The sequence below is a fragment of the Pempheris klunzingeri genome, chromosome 17 (genome assembly GCF_042242105.1).
Source record: "Pempheris klunzingeri isolate RE-2024b chromosome 17, fPemKlu1.hap1, whole genome shotgun sequence".
Taxonomy (NCBI): domain Eukaryota; kingdom Metazoa; phylum Chordata; class Actinopteri; order Acropomatiformes; family Pempheridae; genus Pempheris; species Pempheris klunzingeri.
The window spans coordinates 22,435,428-22,462,199 of NC_092028.1; the positions used below are offsets into that span (position 1 = coordinate 22,435,428).

The 26,772-nt window shown below is 46.2% G+C and overlaps 1 protein-coding gene across 1 annotated transcript in view; it reads right to left on the reverse strand.

The window, feature by feature from the left end:
- Nucleotides 1-25,904, reverse strand: part of znf385c (zinc finger protein 385C) — a 74,272-nt gene extending 48,368 nt beyond the window's left edge. Inside the window, exon 1 of the mRNA XM_070847333.1 lies at nucleotides 25,577-25,904. Within this exon, the coding sequence (XP_070703434.1) occupies nucleotides 25,577-25,904 (328 nt within the window). The remainder of the gene's footprint in view (nucleotides 1-25,576) is intronic.
- Between the last annotated feature and the right edge of the window lie 868 nt (nucleotides 25,905-26,772).

The window sequence follows — 26,772 nt, forward strand, 5'->3', positions numbered from 1 at the left end:
CTGTTGGAGGACAACCAGCGGTAAAGACACTCTTGGCTGCCCAGGCGTGAAAAATTCAGTAATCTATTTGATCAAACACCATCAGACCAAAGTAGCATTTATTAACAAGATATTACTGCAGCATTTCCAGCCCAGGTGTAGTACATCCTCCTCATCTGTCTGATTGCTCACTCTAATAATCCATCACATCTGGAGGGTAAATGTTGCAGCAATAACTTGGTAATAAATGTATTCTGGGTTGCGGCTCTGTGACGATGTGAGAGAAAAAAACACAAAGCAGGTTATTATGCTGAAGGTATTATTAACAACCTGACGTTCTTCTTACAAAAAGCTTATACATTCATCTATAACACATTAATAAACGACTCACGAACCATTAATGAAACCATTGGTTGCGACTTAAGCACCTTGTAAAGTGCGCTGCCCAGAAAGTGGCTCCACATCAGGGAGACGGTGAATGCTTCATGGGGCGGGGGGGCCTGTCAGCTTTGCTCATGAGTAAGATTTCCGATGAGGAGATGACATCAGGGTTTGATTCAGCGGGCTTCCCCCCGTTAACATGACATGAATGTCGTGGGCGACGGTTGGCGAGACCGTTTGCAGCTACGTGCACGGACTGACTACATCAACTGCTCCAGAAATAAGCCTGGGCACGGCAGATGTTTCATCTTTTAAATGATTGAACTAGTGGAAATCTATTAACAGCACAAACATCTGCCTGAAAAGTCTCTCTCGCCACAGGTGACGTCCTCACCTCACCTCCCCTCACCTCACCTCCCCTCCCCTCACCTCCATCGACAAATCGGCTGTTTAAAAAAAATTAAAAATGGAGCAGATAGTGTGAAAAACCTGAAAAACCTGGATCATGTGAGTTAACGCCAGAGCAGGATGATGCTGTCGCCTCAGCATGTCAGTGTGTGTGTGTGTGTGTGTGTGTGTGTGTGTGTGTGTGTGTGTGTGTGTGTGTGTGTGTGTGTGTGTGTGTGTGTGTGTGTGTGTGTTGTGCTTGTAAGCTCTGCCACCTGCACAGTCTATCTAATCACAACGGGAGAGAGGACGCCCCATTTAGCATCACTGTCACATAGAGTTTCACAGACAGACAAACAGGAGAAGAGACAGAGTGAAAGTGTGTGTGTGTGTGTGTGTGTGTGTGTGTGTGTGTGTGTGTGTGTGTGTGTGTGTGTGTGTGTGTGTGTGTGTGTGTGTGTGTGTGTGTGTGTGTGTGTGTGTGTGTGTGTGTGTTAGAGAGAGAGACAGTTGTGAGAAACGAAGTGAAGATGGGATTCCTAACATAAATAAATCATCACTGTTTTTCGTTACCTTGGCTGAGTTCACAAGAGGAAGATGAAGGAGAGGAGCGGGATGAGGAGGAGTCGAAGGAGATCAGGTGCTGAGGTAAAACGAAACGAAAGGCAGGTGGGAATCCTAAAGTCTGCTTGGCGCTTTAAGTGGAGGAGAAACCACAGGAGCGTCTGCACTCACACAGACTGTAATTGCTGCCAAGAATAACCGGACGCTTCGGCTGGAGGAGACTTGTGAACACTCGTGCACGCCGTTGTGTGAAAATGTCTCCACGTATTTGGTTTTACTGCTGAACTTGACCCTCCTGTGCTTTGCAGGAGAGCTGCTCGCTGCCGTGGTCGTCCTGCCCGCTCGTGCCGCTGTGCAGCCGTAACGTATAATGAGCATTCCTCTAATCTTCAAGGCAGTTTGTAAGAGTTTGAAGCACCAATTATTTTTGCTCGTTTAGAGGCTGTTAGTCACATGCAGAGATGAAACGCTATGAAAGGTAGCAACCAAAGCTATCACAGTTATCAGAAGTACGACTATACTGATAAATATGCTGAAAATATTCAGAAGGCGCTGAAACCATTTCAACAAGTTTCATATTGAAAACCACAAATAAAGCTCGCAGCACTTTTTGGTTTGCCTACACATTAAAATAACAACATGGCCTCATGTAAACACATGAAAACCATAATTTCCCACCACAGGCAGGCGACACTGAACACACACCGTATGCAGAGCGTTGGCGGAGCGGCCGCTGAACGCCACGCTGAACGCCACGCTGAACGCCACGCTGAACGCCACGCTGAACGCCACGCTGAACGCCACGCTGAACGCCACACTGCCACGAGAATCAGTGGAAACGGCTCCAACGGGCCTGAGAGCAGCGTGGAGGGGAATCAATCTGACTCCATCTTCAGGGTCTTCATCCTCCTGTCTGCAGTTATTTAGCTGTTCACTCACTTTACGGACTGTGGCTGGTAGATGGTAACAGCTTCACTAACGCTCTGCTCGGTCTAAAACCACAGCAGGTGACGTGGTCGGTGAAGCTAATCACAACCCCACTCTGTCCTCTGCCTCTCTCTTTACCACTGAAGCAAACCTGCTAAGTGTCAGATGAACTAAGTGTTTATCCTGAAACCAGTAACCATCCCATCCCCTATGTTCCTTATTCAACACTTTGGCCCAGAAACTATGGATATTGAGGATGAAACATGTTTTAGGTGACCTGTGACCTTTTGTCTCGGCCTCCATCAGGACACATTTAACATAATGAAATAATATGAATGTTTTGTCCAAAAGCTGCACCAACATCACTGCTGGTTATTTAAATATTCTCCAGATTCACAGCATGGTTGTTTACTGTAACACCTTTGCACTGAAGCTGGAAGTGTGGCGTTAACAGGAATCCCTCTGAACATGTTTGTTTTGGACCGATGCTTCTCTGTCTGCTTCCACCTGCTGACTGCACGACAGCAGCGTGAGACGGATCCATCATACGTGATCAGTGCTTTAATTTGATTTCCCACAGTAACTGTGTTTACACTCCCTCATTTCCTCTTTGATACGAGCGATGGAGGGAAGGCCCGCCTCGTTTCATTACTGAATATGAAACTGTTTTGTGCGGCCGCTGCTTCGTTGGGCGCGATGGAGCGCGTGGTGAGCTGGAGGCCTGCGGTGGAAACGGCTTTGTTGGGAGAAGATAACTATGCTGTCTTCCTTCTCAGCAATCTCCGCTGGCTATCTGTAACCCCTTAAAGCAGCCCCTTCACTACAAGCCAACATCCCCAGTGTGTGTGGATCATTGTTTGCCTTCATTTTACTTTAATTTTTAATGTCTGACACAGTGCGGCAGACTGAAACTCTTCTATCTGTCACTCCCACTCCCTCAGCCAGGCAGAGTGACTAACGCTGTACGATGAATGAATAATGCCGGCGTGTATTTTTATTCTTTAATTGCCTCCTTGGCACTCCAGACTGTAATTAAAAGGGTTTATACATTTAGAAATATTTTAAGAGTGAGCTCAGCTGTGTTTCTGTCACATTAGAAAGACTCTGAAGGGGAGGAGTGTTGACGTTTAGCCTCATGGTGCATTATTGTTGTGTTTCAGCGCGGGTCACACTTTCCTACATGACATCCTCATGAGGGTTTCTTAAAGCTGATTTCTGTGTTGTCCAGTCGATGCAGAGCTCCCGATGACAGGTTGGACGACGTTGAATAAAGGATGATCCCGTGCTTTATTGCTCTACTGTAACAAACATTACACGAGGACAGAAATCAATCTCCTACTCATTATCAGCGGAGCTCCAGGCTGTACATTATATGCTTGCCTTCTAGTTTCTGCAGCGTCGCTCATGTTCACACACACTGACGCGAGCGTCCTGTCCTGTAATGTATTAAAAAAACTACATAAATGTCAACACGTGCTTTCAAATTTTCTACCTCTTATTGCCTTAAGGCTACAAATGAAAAACTCATTAAACGCTTTTTTCCACTTTAACTTGGATATGATAATCAGGAGAATCAAGGTAAAAACAAAGGCTAATACTTTCTGAAAATAAAGACTGGTTTTCTGGGGAGTGCATATATAAATATGAAAAATGAATATATTTAGGCACAGCACTCACAAAATATTTGTACATTTCGATGGTATTCACCTTGAAAGAGCTCGTCTTTGGGTTCAATAAATAATACAATAAGGCAGTCGGGGGATGAGAGCGTGCTCGTAGACTCAGATAAAGGGAAGGAGAGTCATTGGAGTAGCAGAATGCTTCTTTGTACACTAAAGATAAGGCGGCTATTCAGAGCAGAGAGCGGTCACATAAAAAATGTGGCCAGCGGCCGTCGTCACAAACAGTGAGGTCAACTTAGCGTTTATGTCGTTAACGAGGAAGTAAAGAAGGGATCTGGGACACTAAATGACTAAACCACTTGTGGGCACGTGTGTTTAACCACTTCTATCAGTTTAATGATGGAGGAGGGGGGGGGGGCTTTGAATCGGCCTGGTCTGCATGTGCACTTTGTCGAACACGGCTTTGTGCTTCAGAGGAGCATTTGTGCAAATATTCCACACTTGAGACGCCACAGAGAGACGTTACTGCTGCTGCTGTGTGGTTACTGTGGGCCACACATCACAACTGCAGCAGGAACGACAGTAAAGACAAGCAGCAAAGGATTATTCTGGCATTCTCAATCAGATTTACACAAAGTGACAGTGTGGAAGCAGACCATCATGCGGAGGACGGAAAGAGAGGCACGGAGAGCGGGAACAGCCATGATGTGAGATGCGGTTCAATCTAAAGGGATGAGAGAGGATATTGAAGGTGAGAGGGGAAAGAAATCCAGTGAGGTATGCAGTGAGCCACCGATGGCCCAGTGGAAACACTGGGGCTTCACTCTGCTCTGGAAAGATGACAGCGGCTGACGCACCTGATGGCAGGAGCCTGGAAAATCTGTAAAAAAGGGGCCATAAATGTGAAAGGCGATAGGGTTTGAGCCTTGGAAAATCCATGTATATGAATGCTGAATCTCCCCGTCCTCCCCCTTCACACCAAGGCCAAGTTACAGCCCCGCCCAGCCCATAACCTCACTGTGAAGGCCTGCTGGGAGACATTACGCTGCACGAGACACCACGAATGACACGCTGACAGAAAGAGAAGCCCTCCGAATGAAGCCAGACACCTCTGATAAAAAAAAGTCTAATTAAAAAAAAAAGATGAGACACATGACAGACTGTTAATCAGACCTGCTGCATCAGATGAAGAGAGACAAGAAAACACTTAATATTTCAAACACGACTGAATAAAACACAGTTTCAACTTAAAATGGAAGAATGTTAATAAAAAATCACTGTTCTCACTTTTTGATTGTTTTTTTTAAAAATAAAATATATAAATATAAAATAAGAATTCACCAGCAGTGAAGAATAACTGAGTGAGTTTGTGAGTGAATTAATGAAAGAATGAATGAATGAATGAAAGAACTTATTTTGATGTCTGGGTCAATAAGTTGCTCTGTTTCTAAGTCAGTTAATAACAGCCTGAGCTTTTTTTTTTTGTCTGTGCCATAATCAGGTTGGACCCACCTGTGTGTGTGTGTGTGTGTGTGTGTGTGTGTGTGTGTGTGTGTGTGTGTGTGTGTGTGTGTGTGTGTTTGGTTGCAGCAGCTGAGGCGTGTGGAGTTCAGGACAATGGCACGATCCTAAAGGTCTGGAGCCAGGCATGCTGAGATTCATTTCACTGCCATTCAACCGGATAAAATACCACAGCAGTCATGGCCTGCACCCAATGTCTCTTTCTGTACATGTGAGTGACATTTCTGTGTGTGTGTGTGTGTGTGTGTGTGTGTGTGTGTGTGTGTGTGTGTGTGTGTGTGTGTGTGTGTGTGTGTGTGTGTGTGTGTGTGTGTGTCAAGGTGTTGTGTGTCTTGTCTGTGCTGTACCAGGCGGGGCCATGCTTTCTGCCTCTGCTATTGTGAAGACACATGACTTCACCGCCTTCCTGCTTTTCCATCCCAACCAGCCACGCCGGGTCACATGGGTGCTGTGGGCGGTTTCACGTCCCATCATTTCCCGTGGCTGGCTGTCGCGGCGGATCAGGGCGCCACACGAGTCTAATGCTGACGAGCTGAGACAGCTCCGCTGTGACTGGGAGGGGTCTACTGGACCGAGCACAATCTGCACCCCCCCCACCCCTCCTCTGCATACAAACACACACACACACACACAAATAAACATCCACGCATACTGCAGAGAACAAACCACATAGCAACAGTGTGTGAGCAGCATGCATGTGTGACAGTGTCAGTACAGAACAAGTGTGAGTCACACCTGAGGGCACAATGTAAAGCTGCCTGTACTTCTGACTGCACAATGTTTAAAACATGATAAGATAGAAGTAATTGCAGGCAGACAAACAAACAGTGAACACAGCATCTCATTCCCAGCGCTGGGACGATGCAGGCTGTCTTGTTGCCTTACGAGGGGGTCAAAAAATATGAGCGATGGCGATGATCACCAGGGACAGCACAAGGCCCACGAGCAGATAGACACAAATCAAATGCGTCCAAGGAAGGACGAGGAGAAAAGAAGCTACAGTGACAGAAGCAGGAACAGAGAGAAGAGACAGTGGCTCTGGAATCCTGCACCGGCTGCCATACTGCAGTGAGCACTAGAGGAGCTGACGGCCTGTTATCTGGACTGTGTCACATCTTACACCTGCACACCATCTGTGTGTGTGTGTGTGTGTGTGTGTGTGTGTGCACATGTGAACTCATCATCAAGGACAGGACAGACTCACGCCCGTGGGTGGGGGGGTGGGGTGGGGGTGCACACAGAGGCTGCCATGGTTCCATATGATAAAATGCCTGATAAAAGAAGACGGAGCAAGTGTCAGGATGAAGAGCCGGGGTCCGACGAGAGGAGACTGTTTGACAGAAACAGGCTAACAGCGTGTGGAGAGGAAGAGAGCAGACATGAGAGCTCCAATAAGACACAGGCGCAGTGACGGGGAGTCAATGTGGTGGCGAAACAACAGACGGATCGACGGGCTCCGTCAGGGGAGAGCAGCAAGACAGGCCGAGGGAGACGGTGCCTTTTTCTTCAAAGTGGGAAAACGGAGCGTCTGCAGCTCTCAGAGCCTCACAGCTTTCATTTCAGCATGGGGAGGAACTCATTAAGTGGAGAGTCTGCCGGTCCGACACTCTTCATGTGCTACGTTTCAGTGGATTTTCATGCATCAGTTTGTGTTTGTGTTCATGTAAAGGAAAAAACTGACTTCAGGTACCAGTTGAGGATTAAAAACAAGGTAGAAAGTAATGCAGCGAGGCTCTCTGAGCTTCTGCAGCGCTTTCAAATGTTTAGTCTCATTTCTTTCTTGTTTAAAGTTCTTCTCATGCATGGCTGCCATTCACTGCTCTGTCCTCCTGTCTGTCTTTTGTTTGGGGAAGTCACCATTTTAAATGTGGAGATAAATTCATTCATTTATTGATTCATGCACATTGAAAACATGTCCCACACACTGGATCTGTGCTTTGGAGGCTCTGTTTCCAGCATGTGGAGGATGAATGAATCCAACTGACCTTTTTGTCAGTTTGTTTAGTTTTGTTTTGCAGGTTTAGGCAGCAAAACTACTTGGTTAGGTAAAAAAATTGGCAAGAAAACTAGGACATGCTGTAAGAAATGAATAAACGAGAAAAATCTAAATATGAAAACCATTTTTCTTGCAGGATCTAAAGAGACTGAACACCTGTGTGTTAACAGCCACACTGGGTACAAATAGCATCTACCTCTTTAGAAATCACCTGTACTGTTGAGAACAAGACATCTCATCATTTAAAACGTTGATTAAATCTGCTAGAGAAGAAGACCTCGATGTTAAGTCTCTAAACAACTCTGGAAAACACAAACCTTCATGTTACCTCGCTCAGCCTCCAGCCTGCAGTGAGGGAGCACTGTGGGGACGTTGCTTCCCGTCCAGGGCCGCGGTCGGTCCGCTCTTTGGAGGCTAAACCCCTTCGGCTGCGAGACAACACACGCAAACTTCCTCTGGTGTTGAGCGGCTGCAGCCTTTATCCACCGACTGCCAGGTGGGCAACTTCACTGCTAACCTTTTCCCTGCGCTCCAATCACATCCATCACACACTACGCACTGCCCTTTTCCTCAAAGGAGCTACTCTTACAACACTTTGCTCCAGAGTTTAAACCCACACACAGCTGTAATTAAAGGCAGGAGCGCTAAGAAGAGTTAGCAAACAGGCAAACAGGCAAACAGGCAAACAGGCAAACAGGCAAACAGCAGCTCTAAAGGAGAAAAACAGCTTCCTACGTCTGGAGATAAAATGTCCTCATGTTGCACCTCATCCTCTTTTCCTTTCTGCTCCATGATTATCAGTCGTGCAGTCACTCCTTCTTTCTGACTGCAGATTGCAACCATTACTTTTGATGGTGCCCCCCCCCCTCCTTTACCAGACGCACTGTTGTGTCTATGAGCCCCCCCCCCCCCGATGTCTTACAGCACTCTCCTCTTACGACACCTCAGAGAGGGAGAGACACTCAGGCTCAGTTTACTCCACAATGCCATCACCCTCTCACAGCAGTAATTCACTAATATTGATTATTGATCAGCTGGCTTGAGGAGAGGTCAGTAAGAGAATAATGTTGGAGCGTCTTCATCAATTTGTTTTCACTCTTTGTTGCCTCGGAGCCTTTCGTGCCCCGAGTTCAGCCCTATGTAGGACACAACTATGGCCCTAACTACATCCATCCATCCGTCCATTTCCAATACTGTTAATCCTTCTCTTCCTGTTTTTAAACAACACCCACTCATATAGGGATGTGCAACAAAGCATTTACAGTCGCCTGAGCTAGTTTGTAAAGCCTGCGGACACACAGAGCAATAAAAATAAAAACAGTTTCAATGCAGTCGTTTTAATTTTTGTGGGTAAGGAGGCTCCACATATTGATCCCCTGAAGAGAGAAAGTCACCTGCTCAAAGGAAGATTTCTTACAGTTTCCCACAGATGCACCTTGAGTGTCAGACCACCAGTTTCACCATCAGTCTAATATTTACTGAAGTGATCAGAGCTGTGCAGGGCTGTGCATGTCTCTCACAGCTCCCCCAACCCTGGATACTAGTGTTTAGTGCATTTTATTTAATATAGTAAAACAACAAAGTGCTTTTTCTATAGACAAACACCAAATAAACACTACTCAGCAGGAGGCGAGACGAAGGCAGGCTTGAATAAATAAGTGTGAAACTGCTTTTTAAAAGCATCATCAGAGACCACAGACTGAATGTCTGAAGGAGGAGAGTTCCACAGTGTCGGAGTTTCTACTTCCATCACCGTGGTCAAGAGCCCGGGACCTCCAGTGCAGCCTGGTCGACGACCTCAGCGACCTACTGCTGAAGTAAGGGTGAAGACAGGGGAGTGACCATACAGTACAGGGCTCTTTATGGGAAGACAAGACCTTTAAAATGAATCCTGAACTTGACTGCAGTCCTACAGGACCTCCTGCAGGACCAGCCGTAGACGGTTCAGAGACCGGTGAAATGGAATTACAGCAATCCAACTGGGTGTTAAAGCAAGACTGATCAATTCTATCTCAAGGTGTGATACAGCAGACTTAACTTTTCTTAGAGTTCCTCAGAAGAAAAAGGAGCATGTCTGGGTCAGTGATCTGATGTGTTGATCGAAGTACATCGACTGATCAAATTTAACACCAAGATGAAGAAAAGCACCCACTTCACTGAGCAACCTTGAGGCAATGACGGTCTTATGAGAAACCTTCAAACTCACTGATAATATCACCTAATGGAAGCATTTATATGTAATATAGGACCCAAGACAGAACCCTGAGGGACACCACAGGAAAGAGCAGCTGATTCAGATGTGTAGGGAGAAAAAAACGGAGAGCCAGGAGGTGAACAGGTCCCGGAGACATCCACCCTCAGGACGCTGTGATCCAGCAGCACCACAACAGAGCGTTCACCCACATCAGACGGCATCATTACGGAGACTGAGCTGTTTCAGTGTAACGCTTCTGATCGAAACCAGCTTGGGATTTTTCTATAACGTCGTGTGCATTCGAGAAAGCAGTGAGCTGTTGTGGTAACGACTTTCTCTAAAGTCTCTGAGATAAGGGCTGCTTAGATATAGGCCTGTGGTTTTGGGGAAGGGATGGATCAATGTTGGCTTTCCTCAGAAAAGGCTGAACAACTACATGTTTAAAATAAGCTGAGATACAACCAGGGGAGCTCTTTACAACAGACAAGCACCAGTAGACACACTTTTAAGCAGGGAAGTTGGTATAATATCTAAAGGGTTTGAGGAAGGTTTCATCATCCACCAGATCTGTGAGGTTTTACAGGGAAGCAGGAGATAAACAGTCTAAAACTGACGGCTTGAGCTGGATAGGCAGAAAAGGGAGCAGAGGGGAGGGTGGCGGCGGCCCTGACATCTCTAATCTTATCCACAAAGCAAGAGATAAGAGAAAAAGAAAAAATCATTATTTAAAAAAACAAGAACATCAGGAGGTGGAAGAGTGGTAGTGTTGTTGATGGTGTCAAACAAGACTTCAGGGCTGCGTTTACTGGCGGAAATGATATTGACAAAGAAAGAATCCCTCACATCCTTAATCATGTAGTTAAACACAGTTATAAGGGCTTTTGTAGAGGAGACAGTGAGCAAATACAGAAAGCTTATAATGGACGATATAATGATATTTCATTACATTCAGCACCACTGTTAATAAAGATATACATCTTTCTCCTTTTACAATTCATGTGCAGCTAAATTAAGGTCAATGTTACGCAAATAAAAAGAAAACAATAAAAAAAGAGAGGAAGTTTAGGTTTAAACAACTAAAACGCCTGTTTAAGGTTTGGTAAAAACGTCGTGGTTATACTTTAAAAAGTGGTTCCTGCACTGGACGCTGGCATTGGACACAAGCTGTGACCGGCAGATATAAATTGATTATAAATTGATTGTTAAGATACAGTACGTCTAACAAAGACCTAAACATGAGCACTTGATAACTGGTGCTTGTTGGAGGCAGCATGTGGATGGAAAATGTTTCCCCTTCTCGACCTGCCAAACTGGATCTGAATGAAAATTCATCAGTTTCCTCAGATGGGGATCCATCAGACAGAATCTAATCAATGATCCACGCTCTAATGTGTGTTTATTTGGAGGGCTTTGACCTGAAAGTGTTGAACTCAGAGAGTACACACTGCATCTTTCATAAAACGCAGGATTGATGTTTTATGAATTAGACCAGTATATTGCTGTATATTGTGCAGGCGGCACACTGAGGAGTGTTTGTGCAATGCAAAGAGCGGCCACGTGGCCTGAGGGGGACCGAGAGGCCACGAGAGATTAAAACAGCATCTCTCCACCAGCACGAGATGAAGGCTCGCTGACCGGTGGCCTCCTCCGAAGAGCGTCTAATTAATCTGACTGGTTGGAAACGAATGGTGCAGCCTGACGCGGCGAGTCCCGGTGACGCGGCAGCCATCACTGCACCGCGGCTCGGCGTCTGCCAGCCATTTTATATGCAGCAGCTCTTGACAAGCCGAGATGGAAGAGGAAATGGGAAAAGCCGCTTTTCTGTGAAATGTCTCTAATAATTTTCACGGCGACGCACACGTCAGTTGGAGCAGAAGGGGGGGGGGGGAGACGTGGCAGGAGGGGGAGGGCACAAACTGCGGGTACGATGGTGTGTCATGACATGAAGCTGCACAATAGCTTCATCTTTTAAGCAGCTGGAAGTCCTTTCCCTGATTAAGGCTCTGGAAGCAGAGTGGGATGGAGATTAGAGAGGCAGTGTGGAGAAGAGGGGATGGGGAGTGGGACATGACTGACAACTAGTTTATTTACTCTTCTCCTCAGCTCCTCTTTCACAGTCTCTGCTCTGTTCGGAGCCGCTGAGGCTAACTCGCTTTTTTTTTTTCCCTTCTCTCACCAAAGGTCTCGCCTGCTCGTTCGACACAGAAACACACAGACGTGGGAAAAACACACACAGTAAACCAGGTCTCACATGCAGGGAGGAATCCTTCTTTTCCTTCCACTTTTAATCCAAACTGTGCCAAATTCCTGGGTCAGGTGGAACCAAACAGATGAGCCGGTGTGGGGCTTGGCAGGAATGTCACAGGAGCATGACCACTTTGGTAGGAGTATTCTCAGTGGGGAAATACATCGGGAGGGGAAGTTAGGATTTGTGTATCCCCCGGGGGGAAGTCGAGGAGGCGGGAGACGGTGTTGTGAGATTCCCACTGTGTATTCTGGGATCGTGCCCTTCCTGTGCGCCAAGGCCATTATCAACCTGTGTGTGTTTGCCTTCCAGACCATAAGAGCCACCGCTGGCCTGGACCGGTTTCCTGATAAATGACTCTGGGAGGTGCCACAACAAACAATACAAGAGAGATTATTACCATACTGCTTTTCTTTTCATAGGACTCTAATCCAGGGATTCATCGCTATGCCGGCTTCTCTGACCCGGGAAACTGTCTATTACCTGGAAAACCAGGGCGGCGTGTAATGAAGTTGGGGAGAGGCATGTAATACTCATGAGCAACACACTACTGGACCTTGACATGACCCTCAATCTGCTGGTCAGGATAATAATTTATTTTGCACTTGACTGTGCATCATTGCAGCGCACAGATGAAGTACAGGCTCTTTGTGCTACAGCACATCTGGAGAGTGTGTCGCACTGATGCAGGAAAAATAAGGCAGGAAAAATTAAATTAGGCTTTATATGGATGAGAGCTGGTTTCAGACCTCTTTTGCTGTGCTGTACGTTCCCTGACAGGAGGGAAGCGATCGGCTCTGGGCTAAAATTATATCTGCAAACACACACACACCTACACACCTACACACACACACACACACATATACAAACACAGACACTCACATGTATGAAAGCATAGGCCTTGCAGGCTAATCCGGGCTAGCTCCAGCCAGCCTATAGGGGCCTGGTCTAATCCTGTTATCGGGCCCAGCAGATGCTGTTGACAGAACAATAAGCAGGGGGCCAATATGGCAATGCGGCCCCGAGGAGGTCATGAGCCAAACTCATCACAGCAGCAGCAGGATCGCTGGCTGGCTGCAGCGGACTGGACTCGGCGCTGGTCACACACACTGGCTCTCACAGGCTGAGCGCCTCGCTGCGACAGCCGTTCACAGTGATTTGCTTCCTGGTATGCAAATCCCATTTTGCTTTGTCTGCAGTGTCAGGGGGTGCAGAGTGTGGCACGTCTAAAGCTGGGAACTGACCTGAAGAATATGAAAGTACATGTATAGATCCCCGACATTCCCACAAATAACCACTGACATCCACCAACACGGACAGATGTTTTTAGCCTGTGTGGTCAGCAGCTGCACGTCTGCACAGGAAACCCCCAAAATCAACTGAACTAAAACAGAGATGGACATCTGTCAGTAAACTATTCGCCTTGTTCATTCACACTGCAAACTGTACAGAAACTGTGAAGAAACAAAGAGGCAGGTTTAGGAGAAGTGATGTGTGCAGCAAGGTTTGTAGATCTGCAAAGAGCTGAAGGTTGGTGAACTGTGTGCAGCCGAGGTAAAGCTCTCCTCAGCAGTTTCTCTGCACTGAAGCCTCGGTCAGATTATAGAATAATTCTCCCACACGTTTTAGTTTTCTGTCGTCTTTATGCTTTATTATGTTATTTGTTCTGCTCCTCGGTGGCAACAGTGGTTCCAATTCCAGTCATAAAACACACACACACACACCATTAACCCAGAACACCTGGCGACAGCTGGACTAGAAGGCAAAATATTTGAATCCTCAGACGTGACATGCCGTTTGATTTCTCTCCCAACTGTCAACTGCAAATAGCTCCGACCACAGACTGAAGTCCTGCTCGGTGCAATCAGTCATGACGGCTCAATCGGAGTAAAATCTGCCCAGAAATCTGAATGCATTTAAGCTCCATCCTGTTCATTTGGAACATAAACATGTCTGTGCAATTCAGTTATGCACCTTTTTACCCTAGTTTGGGTCTCTTGGTGCTTTAATAAAGCTGTGATGTGCTCTGTGTGTGTGTGTGAGTGTGTGCGTCTGTGGTTTCTTCCAGATCATAGAAGAAAGAGACTGCCTGGGGCTGCTAGCTCTGTGTCTCCACATCCAGCTAAGGATCTTTTCTTCTGCACACCGACCGTCTACTGCACACAACAGAACGTCTCGTGTAAGATAGATAAAGTATAGTATGGAAAAAAAAACCTAGCACAAACACACACATACAGTCACCCTGCAGGTCTCGATAGCTGGAGCACTTAGGTCTCTGAATGAAAATACATTTGGCTGTTAAAGACTGGACCTGAACCAGTCAGCCATAAACACACACACACACACACACTGATGTGCCAACTCAACCTGCAACACACACTACAGTCGCTCCTTGTTCACTGTCGACCAAAACAGGATGAGGTGTGCGAGGTGGGGGGGAAATGATCCAGTCTAATGGGAAAATTAAACAAGACGTGCTTCTACAAGAGGAGCTCTGTGATTGACACACGTCGCAGCCAATAGGAGCGAGAGGTTACACACACAGCCATTAAATAATCACAGCATTCAAACCAGTCATGCACGAGCGCAGAAATAACGGTGACGCCGGCCGTGATGAGGAGGAGGAAGTGTTCTCCTCCACTCTCTCCCTGACTTTCTGGTTTGTGTCCCAGTTTAACTAAATCCCATTAAAAGGGCTTTCATCTCACTGCACTTCATTACTGGCATAAATGCTGCAGCTCACCCCAGAGAGCGGCGGGGATTAGATGAGGCGAGCTCATCGAAAATGCTACACTCTCGAACCCCAGCAGCTTTTTTTTTTTTTTTTTAATAAAGACGCTCGCTTTAAATTCTCCACATTGGATTATCCAAATAGACCCTCCAGAGCAGAAGGTGTCATGAAGGTCAGGCTTGTTGTGCTGCGTATAGGCGCGCGTGTAGGTGTCCTTCGACGCTGGCAAACAATGGGCCGGACTTTCAACAGCAGACAATGCTGTGCATTACCTTTAAAAATAAGGATGGGGAGGCCAGCATCCCTGGAAAATGTTAACAAATTCAGGGAGGAGAGAGGAGAGAGTGGGGGAAATAAAGTGGAGCTTTACAGGCACGAATGAGAGCAGAGAGGACAGCGGGGAGGGAGCTTGGTATTGTGTGTGTATGATTGGATGTGAAGGGTCAGAGGCTTTCACACACATCTATGAATGCTTATTTTAAGCAGAGCCCAAGCTGGGCTAATCTTTACTGCTCGCCTGAATGAGGGTGCTGATTAAAAGCTAATTATACGCTACAGATTTGGCCTCTGGTGAAGACTCCGCTGATTTGCCACAGCTTGGACTGAGGCCTGGGTGCATGCCTGTGGGCTTCGGCTCCAGATAGCCACGCATGTGTGTCTACAAATCACAAGGGAACAAGACGTCAGCATGCATGATGGATGCTGTAAGCTTTGTGTTTGTGGCCGCAGTGGAATGTAACCAGGTCCATTTACAAGTACAGTGTTAAGTTTTCCCATTTATTTGACAGCTTTAGTCAATAGTTACTTTGAAGATTAGCACAAAAAAACATCTCTCTCTCTCTCTCTCTATATATATATATATATATATATATATATATATATATATATATATGCATATTTAAACATCAGTTATAATTTTATCCAATAATATAATATCTGATCATATCACTCAGCAGGGCTTTATCCACTTATGGCTCTAAATATACACTTTAACGTTGTAACATCTAGTAGTGGTATGGAGCATAAGACAGTGAACAAGACTGTGAACTTTAAAACATGGATCTAAACAACATCAAGCTTGTGATGAGATTAGAGTTTAATTAGACAAAATAACATAAACAAAGCTTTAATATAATTAATCTAACATATATCGTAAATTCATTTCACTGTCAATTATTTTGACAGCAATATATAGAAAACATTTTCAATAAATTAATGCTGGTTTACATGATGGTTATATATATATATATATATATATATATATATATATATATATATATATATATATAGCCATCATGTAAACCAGCATTAATTTATTGAAAATAAATAAATATATATATATATATATATATATATATTTATATTCATTTATTTGTCCTAGCTGACAGTAACAGAATATTCATCCAGTTTCTTTTAACCCGTCTCTCCTCCTTTTTGAAGTCACGTCTGTCAGTCCTTCCCCTTTAACTCTAAATAACATCAGTAGCATTCAGCGTCTCACTTCAGTCTCTATGTGATCGGCATCGACTTTCATCCACCACATCGGCATCGACTTTCATCCACCACTACATGAACTCTTCTTCTCCTCCATCCTCCATCCCACCACTCCATCGCACAGACAGGAGGGGGTTAACATCTCTTATAAATGCAGCAGGGAAGAGAAAATAGAGTGAATTCTTCGCTGCCTGTTAGCATCTTGTCTTTGACATCATTACTCCGGCATGGCACTGCTCCACGCCTATGACCCTCCCGCAGGAACTAACCCCGGTGCAAACACCACAACAGCACACGCACAAAACAACATGTCTCACAGCCAATTGCCTACAGTCCTTGGCTATTTATGTCTCGGCCAGTGACACAGTCAGTTTGTTAAACTGCTTATTTTCCTACCAAGTCTGCAGCGAACATTTCAATAAAGCAGCACATAAAAATGCATTGGCTTGTTAGCAGCTGCATAACGGAGATATTTGTTTTCTTTATGAGCGGAGACATAAAGGCTGGTGTTGATGAGGGTCCAGAAGAAGCTGGCTGTGATTTCTAAGCCTAACTCGAGGTTTAAACTGTTTAACTAACGCGTACCTTAATGTGTTGTTATATCAACCGTCGGCAGTTTAAAACGAGCCGATGTAAAGACAGCAGAGCAACAGCCTGCAGCTGCTCGGGAGTCTTGTCAACAGTATAGAGAGGACAACTCTACATGTTCACCTTCATGTCAAGGACAAGACGACTCGCAGCCAGATCACACCTGGTCAATACCTGCATGTGTGTGTGTGTGTGTGTGTGTGTGTGGGTGGAGTAAAGAGAGCAGGGGATTTGTTTGAGAGCTGGTGTATGACTGGAGGCATCCTGACAACTCCAACCTTCCCTCCCCTAACTCCCATTTCTCCCTCTCCGTCTCCCCTCTCCCCTTCCTTGCCTGTCTTTATTATTAGTGGCAGCTAGAGGCAGTGGACCGGAAAATTCCCATCGAGAAACAAACCCACATCTGCATATTACAGCCCTGTTTCACGTCTGCCATGAGCGAATAAATTAATACATGAATAACAATGAAAATCATCCACGAGTTTCCTCGCTTGCTCTCTAAATGGCATTGTGTGTGTGTGTGTGTGTGTGTGTGTGTGTGTGTGTGACAGAAAGAGAGTCCGGAGGAGGTGTAGTTGTCTCTTTTGACCACGCTCAGCAGGGGTATTTGCATAAAACGGGCCTACATACACTACAGTAAGATGTAAGATCACAAGTCAGCTGGCGATGGATGAAAGTTCAGTCGTGTCCTTAGAAACAGAAGAAGAAGATCATCACTAGGTGTTAAAGCTAAAATATCATATTTGCAGGATTTTTTTTTACCTGTTGAGGATACTTCAGGGGACTGGGAAACCTTCTGTAATAAATCTGTGATTTTGGGCTGTAAAGATAACGCTAAATCAAATCCCTTAATTCTTATCCATGTTTGTTTAAAGCACTGATGTCACTGTTCTCCTGCATAATCTGTAAAGCTCTTTGATTTTAAAAACAGATATGTCGCACATGTTTTTTATTACTATACTTTTCTCATATTCTGGCATGAACACTCGTCTTCGTCGGCACCTTTATTGAACGAGCGACCAAACAAATAACTTCTAATTAACTGGTCAGCTGCAGCACATTTAACAGCATGTAAATGCACCTGGAAATATCACCTCAGTCCATTTAGATGCTGGTGTGGCCCTTACTGCTAACAACACGCCGTCTGTCCCCGACATTCAAGCTACAAGCTAAAACCTACTGTGGCGCTCGCTCCCCTGCCGGTGCTCAGCCTGCCAGCCGTCAGCCTAATTCTGTGTCTTTGCCTTATGTGAAGCACTTTGAGTTGATTATGTGATTGAACAGTGCTGTACTAATAATCCTGACATTCTTGTAACTAAAACCAGTCTAAGATTACTAATATTTACTGGAATATGACAAGTGTTTGCTAGCCAAACTAGCAGTGAAGTGGTTTAGGTTACACTTAATGCATTTGTCTTCACAGCTTGGAAGAATCCTACTACAGTTACAGTTTATTAGTTTAGTATGTGTTCTCATTTGGTTTGGTCCAACAACAGGTGTAGAATCTGTTCACTGTGAAATAAAGGCACAACAATGTGAGGAAGTGTGTTTTTTTTCCCTTTGTGGGTGTAAAAATCTACCATCATTTACACCACTGAGACGTCTATTTCTGTTTGTTAGTGCACCATACGTGCCCTCCTCCCACTCTCGCTCTCGTCCCATTCCGCCTAGTTTACATCTGTTTACTAAAGCTCGTCTACTTCAGTTTTGTGTACGACACGGCGAGGGTCTCTGGAGGTCCGTGGTGCCGCGCACTAGCAAACGCTGCAACGCTGCCAGACTACTTTATCCCAGCATTCGGTGTGGTACAAGGGCTCTCGTGGGATTAGATCAAATACCCCAAAAAATGATGATGTTGTTGTTGTTGTTGTGTCTCTCAATGTCGCCAGACAAAAACTCAATGACCCTCTGGAGAACTGGCTCCGGCATCCCATGGTGCATTGCTGGATGGGAGGTACGTGTGAACTTTGGGAACTGTGAGGCAGAGCAAACTTTTAGGGGCCATATATCATGTGTCCATTAGTGGACAGCTCTGCCTCGCTCGGTAAATGACAGTGTTTGTCTATGTCTGCTTCTCGCTCTCTCTCTCTCTCTCTCTCTCTCTCTCTCTCTCTCTCGCTCTCTCTCGCTCTCTCACCACCCAGTCCCTATTCAGGCCGGCCTCTCAATCTCCTTTCTAATCTTTACCCCTTCTCTCGATCTCAGCCTCACTGATGTGATCTTCCCCTCTTAAAACCTCCATCTTCCTTGTTCCTCTCCCTCATCTGCTTTATCATTCTCTATCTCCCCCTTATTCCTGCCTACCCTTTCCCTCTCTAACCTCCATCCCCGACCCTGGATACAGCTGATAATAAGTCACTCTGCTGTAATTTTGCCCTTCTAAAGGCCTGTAATGACGGGGCTCAGAGGATGGCTAAGGTGGAGGTAAGATGAGGGGGGTTAAAAGGATTCTTCTCTGCCCAGAAAGAAAGCCTTTCATGGGGCTTTTTGCAATAAGCCACTGGGGAAGAAGGCAAAATTGGCCGAGAGGGAGAGCGAGCGAGAGGCTAATCAGGCCACATTGTGCCTTTGTTGTTACTATATCAAATGTAAAATATATCTACTGATGTTCAGTGTGTGTTAGAGGAGCTGGAAACATTCACCGTGATGTGCACATGAACACAGAACACTTCTGTGCAAATAAAAACCCAAACGAATGAAACTCTATTTGCAGATTGAGGATTACAAAAGGACACAGCGAGAGGGAACGAGTGCAACAGTGACTGGAAAAGAGAACGAGGGTCATCCGAGGTGCCCGAACTGACAAAATACTGTTGAAACTGACTGATATTTTCTGACATTTAGCAAACTGGCAAACAGTTCAATTCATTTAGCAGATACGTCTGCAGCAGCTGTGGCAATATGGGTGTGTGTATCAGACGAGCCAGATAAGGGCTCACAGTGAGATTCGCTTGGCCTTCTCCACAGACAGAGCCGGTCGACCTGTCAGAGCCCGGGTAAACACAGACATCGGATGATTTCTGAGAGATGTGCCCCTCTCCCCGTGGCCTTCGAAGCGCCGCTCCTCATGTTTCTCGCTCCACTAGGCCCTGTGTGCCGACCCGGTATGCCCGCCGACCTTTTCCCAGAGTTTGAACTGCCGTCACACAGAGGAGCGCACCCCGGGGCAACGCAGGGAGGAGGGAGAGAGGACGATGAGCGGGGAGGGTCTGAGGGTCGGCGGCAGGGACAAAGTGCAGGACTCCACAGCCACATTGCATTTCAGGAGATTTACACAATGGCAGGAAAAGACACCGAGAGGGAGAAAGGGTTCCAAAATACTGAAATTCTCTAAAATAATTTGGCTATTTCATGCAGATGTACCTCAATGTGACTTGATTTTAGTGTTCCCCTTCATTTATAGCACATTTTTGGTATATATCTACACTATCACTATGTTTGGGGACATTTTAATGCTCCCCCGAATGACAAATAACATCGTGTTTTTGGGAATTAGACACAGCCGCCAGCCAGCAGCTGCACAGTCATATCTCAGTCCGCTTTTATTGAAACTAATGAAAACATCAAATAGGCCAAAGATTAACACAGGCGCTATGGCCGCTACACAAACACCACACACAGTCAAAGTACGTACAAGTATTGTATGACCAAAGGCAAGAAGAGGGGGGGGGGGCAGTCACTTCACTGTGTTGGGGAAAAAATAGGAAAATGGCAAAGCAGCACAAAAATAAAACGCAGATGCACAAATGCATTCAAGCAGAAAATCCATGCCTTTAATCCAATTCCTCACGCTTTATTAAAACAGAGCCAGAGAGATGGAGTCAGACAGGGACCATGATGAAGAGACTAACCATGAAGAGGAGCCGCACAAACACACACACGTGCACAAATCAAAGGAAAATGAGATATGGAGGACCATGAAGAAAAAAAACAAATGCAAATTCCCTCTCTCTCCTCCTCCTCCTCCTCCTCCTCCTCTCGCTCCATCTCTCAGAGCAAACACATCCGCACATGACACATTTACGCCTCGACACAAAGCTGAGGAAGATTCACACAACAGGAAGAACAGGCAGCCGCACGCGGGCAAACAGAGTGCTGTCAGACTGTCGGATTTATAGATCCACAGGCGCCTCTGCTGGGTCGCATCAGGCCAGACTGCCGTCCACTCGCTCCATCCCTCTTCTCTGCCCTCACTCTCTCCACACCCTTCCATCATCATTTGATCTTCTGTGTTATTTATAGGACCAGACAATGGAGCCATGTGTGCATGTACGTCCGTCTCCATGTTTAAGTGGCCAAACTTTATAACAGTTGTAATTAGAAAGGATTAAGGTCCATCTCCCTCAGCGGACGGGACTCTGTGCTGCTTATTAGTGGGTCAGAGCATCTCAACAACACCGGAGGAGAGAGAAAGTAAACGGGGCTTCATGCCGACACACACATGCACCTCCTAGCTAACAAACATGAACACACAAGCAATCAGTGACGTCGAAAGCGTATCAGGGTGTTAGGGAAGCATGCTGTTTACACAGAGAGGCCTTTAATGAAGAAAAAAGATCTGTGAGACATGTACTTGTGATTTCATCACAACTATTTCACTTGAAGCAATAACAAGAGTGGTGAAAGCTGCAATTCGGATTAAAGATGGACTGAAGGCAGAAAAATCTGATCTCAAGACTTGACTGGACTATTTCTGCAACACACTGAATGTGTCTCTCTGCTCGGTGTCCTTAAGCCGAGCACGGACCTCCGGTCAGCAGCTGGTGGCCACTAAACGCGTCAGACGTAAAATCTCAGAGGTGCAAATGTAAATGTAGTGTGTGCGATTACGCATTCAACAGCGAGCCAACTTCACCGACAACAAGAGATGTGAATTAAGAAGCCTGAAGCACCAGGAGTCTTCTGAAGGTGTGTGTAAACATTCGTCTCTGTGCAGACGTGTTTGGGTGCAGCGCTGCTTCAGCTCACACGTATGACGCACTGACACAGACGGTGCTGTGAAGGCGAAGGACATTCCCACTGAGAGCAACACTATGCTGCTCTAAGGACAAGATAAGGATTAGAACAACTTGAAGTTCGATTGTGAGCAAGACTCACATGATCCACGCAAACCACCTGAGCTTTTCCCCTCGTGTTTCTATGATGACCAGAATTATTCTAACAGAATATCTGGATTCGACAGGAGAGGTGTCATTTATCAATGAGGAAAATATGTCAGTGTTAAAAACCCACTCGATTCAACTGAACAATGACATAAACATCAGTACAGAATCTATCCACCACCCTCTGGTTAAGAACATCTATGGCAGTGAAATATTGCAAGTGTTGAGACTGTTTTTATTTTTGGACAGGATGAAATATAGGCAGCATTAGCAGCTATAAAAGAACCATGACAGCATTAAAAATATCTTGTGGATTTGTTTGGTTTTTCTTAAGGAGCTTTATTCTATCTTCAGAAAACCTATTTGCTTCGGCCTAGTTGATGGAAAACACCTCATTTGTGTTGGAGTTAATTTAATTCCCTTAAAGGAGCAACATGTGTTTTTTCTAGCATCAATGAATTGCTGCCAACTCCATTTTAGAAAGCTTGTATAAAAAACACAGCACCAGGCTGGCACTCACAATGAATTGTTAATGTCTCTCGTTAGAAAACATTAAGATAAAAATGTTCATAAACTGCATAAATTAACACCCTGACCCAAACATCTGGACCCCCTCTCTCCATCCTGATCTGTCCTCAAGCTTCTCTGCATATTATTCTCCGTGATAACAGAGTGAAACCACTTAATCACTGGCACATTCTTCTTTCAGCAGGACTGGCTACGCCACATGTCCAGCGTCCATGCCAGGAGGAGGGGGAGAGACGAGGAAGAAGAGGGGAGGAAGAAGGGGGAGGCAGGAGAGAGAGAGAGAGAGAGAGGGGAAAAAAAGAGCCTGAACCCACTGTCAGCTCAGTGAAGCAGAGAGGGGGGGGAACACACGCCGACATGGAGACGATTCACAGGGAGTAACACACACACACACACACACACACACACACACACACACACACACACACACACACACACACACACACACACACACACACACACACACACACACACACACACACACACACACACACACACACACACACACACACACACACACACACACACACACAGATTTAAAAGAAAAGACTTCTCTTCTTTATTCATGGCATCTCTATAAACATCCACAGCAGACACCATACAGTACATATGTGGGCCGACATAAACACACCGAGCCGCATGTTTATGTTTCTGCAGCACAAGTTAGAGACTCTGCAGCGTTTAAAAATTCTAAAAATATCCGAAGCAGACATGCAGGATGCACACATACGTCCACAGACACAAACACACACCGACACGCAGAGGAGCTGTGGTGGAGCCGAGGACACAGCAGGGCTGGCTGCCTCAGGGAGTCAGCAGAAGGTGAGCAGAGATAAGGCTGTGTGATTGTGACTGCATGTCAGAGAGAATCTGCACACCACAACAGTTCAGCGTTCCCTGCACCACACACACACACACACACACACTACACAGCATGTAAATACATGCCCACAAACTTTTATATATGCAGCCTGCATCACCTGCAGCAGTGTACCAACACACAGAGTGGAGACAACACGCAGCCTGTGTGTATGTATGAGTTTCTGGTATATTACAGAATTTATTCAGTTTATTTCATGCTTGCCGCTCCGCTGCACCTTAGCACCCCGACACATCGAGTCGACTTCAAAGAGGTAGTGATGGCCAAAAGAGAGATAAACACTTTGCATCGTGTCTCCTATTAAAAGTTGCACAAACACGCAGCAAAGACTCGAGCCGACTGCTGACGCGTGCACGTGTCCTGCACTTCAGTGAGGAGGAAGAAGTGGTCAGTTTGTGAGCCCAGAAGAAAAACCAGCGTCGGAGTCAACAAAGCAGCCCACCATTTTCCTGCCGCTGTGACTCAGCTCCGACAATATGTCTGAGAAAACGGTCGCAGAGGAGTTGGAAAAATGAGAAGTCACTGGATGAAATCAGTAAAATCACTGATGCGCTGGGCTGAACAGCCAATCAGACGGCTCCATCTCACCATCTGGCGCCGCAGCGGAGTGAACACGGCGAATCAGGTTAACAGCCACCGATAAGAGCCGAGTGGAGCCAACAGTGCATGAACATGTGTTCCTTATTTATTCATACATACATGCATGCATGCATCCACACAGACAGGTTCATGTACACATCCTTGTTTCTGGATCCATATTTTTCCAGCATATGAACCCTGAAGTCCTGGACTTATGGTCGTATGGATGAAGATGTTCTCACCAAACAGTCAGAGCTAAGAACTTTGTGCATAAATGCTAAAACACAGTTCTGAGCTCAGAAGGAGCAGCACTCCTCTGTGCTGATCTCTAATCTCTCACACTAATGGAGATAAATGTGAGGAACATAGTTTTCTGTCAGCATCAGCTTTTTCTGAACACATTTCTAGAAGTTTTTCTGCTCACATTGATGAACTTGTTTCAATGTCCTCTTTCTGCAACACAATGCGACATTTAGACTTTTGACAATCGCTGCTGACGCCGTCGTTTCCTCAGCGATCGCTCACTCGGTCTGCTTCACCAGCGCCGCGTGTTTCACCGACATATTTTCTGTGCGTCTATTGTCAGAAGAAGCCCGACTACAATAAAACATTAAAGTGATTTGATTGACCGTCATAACTGCTGCCTGACAAATTCCCTTGGTGCTGCACAGAACTCCTGAACTGAATCAATATTTCCGACCGACAAAATAAAACATAGGAGACAAAACAGAGGATGGACTCTGAACATTACTGCCAAGTTGATTCTGTTGTTGCTGTTTTGTTTATGAAAAGTTCATCATATTGACAATCATACCTTCAAAAATCTGTTGTTCATGTCGGCACAACATTGATGTTTCCATTGATCAGACTCTAGCTGAGTAAGGATGGAGGCCAAAGGTTCAGTAGACTCATGAGAAGGTCTGTGTTTGACTAACTCACCTCTCCAAGTGAGAATTACACAGATTTTCTGAAAAATAGTGAATTTAAATTCATGATTTCCAACTAAACCAGTTCACACTTAGAATAAAACTGACAAAGTGTCCTTGAGCAAGACAGTGAACCCTAAACTGCTTCAGTGTGTGTGTGTGTGTGTGTGTGTGTGTGTGTGTCAATGAACTTCTTAAAAACTGGTCCCTCTCCAATGATTTCCGTCATCGGATGCAGGTCATGTGATTACTTCAGACAGACATTCATCAAGTTTCTCTGTGTCAAGATCCAACTAGGCAGCCTAGAACTGGGTTTATCATTTATTTATCTTACACAGGTATGTGAGCTTACTGCCTGCATGTGTACTTTTACACTTGTGTGCTTTAAGTGTGTGTGTGTTATGAAAAGGCTGAAGAAAGAGCAACGCAGAGACCAGGAGTGTGAATGAGTCAAACTTAACTGAGAGCCTGATTCCCCCGGAGCAAAGTCCTAATCGAGGCTGTGACTAGAATGACAAAATGTCCAACTTAGCTCGAGCCGCATCAATCCCAGGAACACAAGCATCAAACACAACCAGCACTTAATTAGCTTCTCACTTGCTGACTTCACTCAGCTCTGCCCCACTCGTGTGTGTGTGTGTGTGTGTGTGTGTGTGTGTGTGTGTGTGTGTGTCGTCAGCCCAGGGCTCTGTCTGAACACATTTCAGCAAACAGAATCCAATTTGTTTAACTTCTATTGAATACAAGTCGGGGGGGATTGTGCCACAGAGGCTGGTGACACTGAACTGTGAACAGTGTGTGGGATTCTGCTAATCTGCATGGACCTATTGTGGCAGACGGGACTACAAATCCAGCAGCAGAGCACTTTATCCAATGTTCAGCATTTAGATCTGACTTTTCAGCGGTTAGCAGGTGAGGAGCTCCAGACCTACCTGTGCTACTTGGCAGCTTGCCATTGCTGATCTGCTTGAGTCTCTTCTGGTGGGATTTGCCGTTGTAGTGGATCTGGGCCTGTGCGGCTGAGTTGAGCTGGATGTTGCAGACTTCACACAACGTGTAGCTCCGCTGCTTTCTCTCCCTTTTGGGTCTGTAGAGCGCAGAAGGCAGGGCGCCCCCTGGTGACGGCTCACCCGGCACTGCACCCTCATCCTGGGTGTCGCAGAACGGCTCGCCATCCATCGGCACCCCCAGCCCGCCGCCGAACCCCCTCCTGTCCGGCTCGGTGTTCAGCTGAGCCGATGGGCTGAACGGACGTTTCATACCTGAGAGAAGAAGAAGAAGAAGAAGAAGAAGACAGGTGTTACACTACAGGAAGGAGGAGGGGCCACACGTCACCGCTCAGGTGTCAGACCTCTCTGACTGTCTGATTCTCCCTCCCCAGCTCAGTGTGGAGCAGAGCCCGGCCTCCTGTGGATGGAGGTGTCACTTTCCCCAGTCTGGCCTGACGTGGCCCCCCCAGCATGCAAAGCCTGCCGCAGAGATCACACAGGAACAAATACTCCTGATTCCCAAGGCTTTGTGGGGGAGTGTGTGTGGAATCTGACCCCGGCCCCCGTCTGATGGGGGTCACGCTTGTCAGCATGCCCTCCACACAAAGTGACACCTGCACCACACACACACACACACACACACACACACACACACACTCATGAAGACGTCAGATAACAGAAGACAGACTGGGCCCCACTGTGGACGTGGTCACCCTCTACAGTGGGAAGTCCTGGGGTGCAGTCACACACCACTTGGGGGAGACAGAGTGCTGCAGTGTGGTTCTCTGAGGACCAGTGCGGCCCCTCCATCAAGCTGTGATGACTCCACGCCTGCTTGCTGTCTACGCACCCCTGCAAGCCAAAACACTGCAGCAGTGGCTGTGGAGGACCTCAGCTGAGCGGCAGCATCACACGGGCAAAACAGGAAGTCAGCGGGGAGCGTCGGGCTCATGGATGGTGTTCGCTGACTCTAAGGTTCAAAGTAGAATGGCTGAATTACGGCTACGACAGCAACTGCATTAAATATACAAGTATGTGGGATCTTAAGTGACGCAGCTCACAATTAGTGGTAAAGACCTGTGGGGGGGGGCAACAGGAGAGCAGGGCAGTGATATAAAGAGCGACGACCTAGCAGAGTG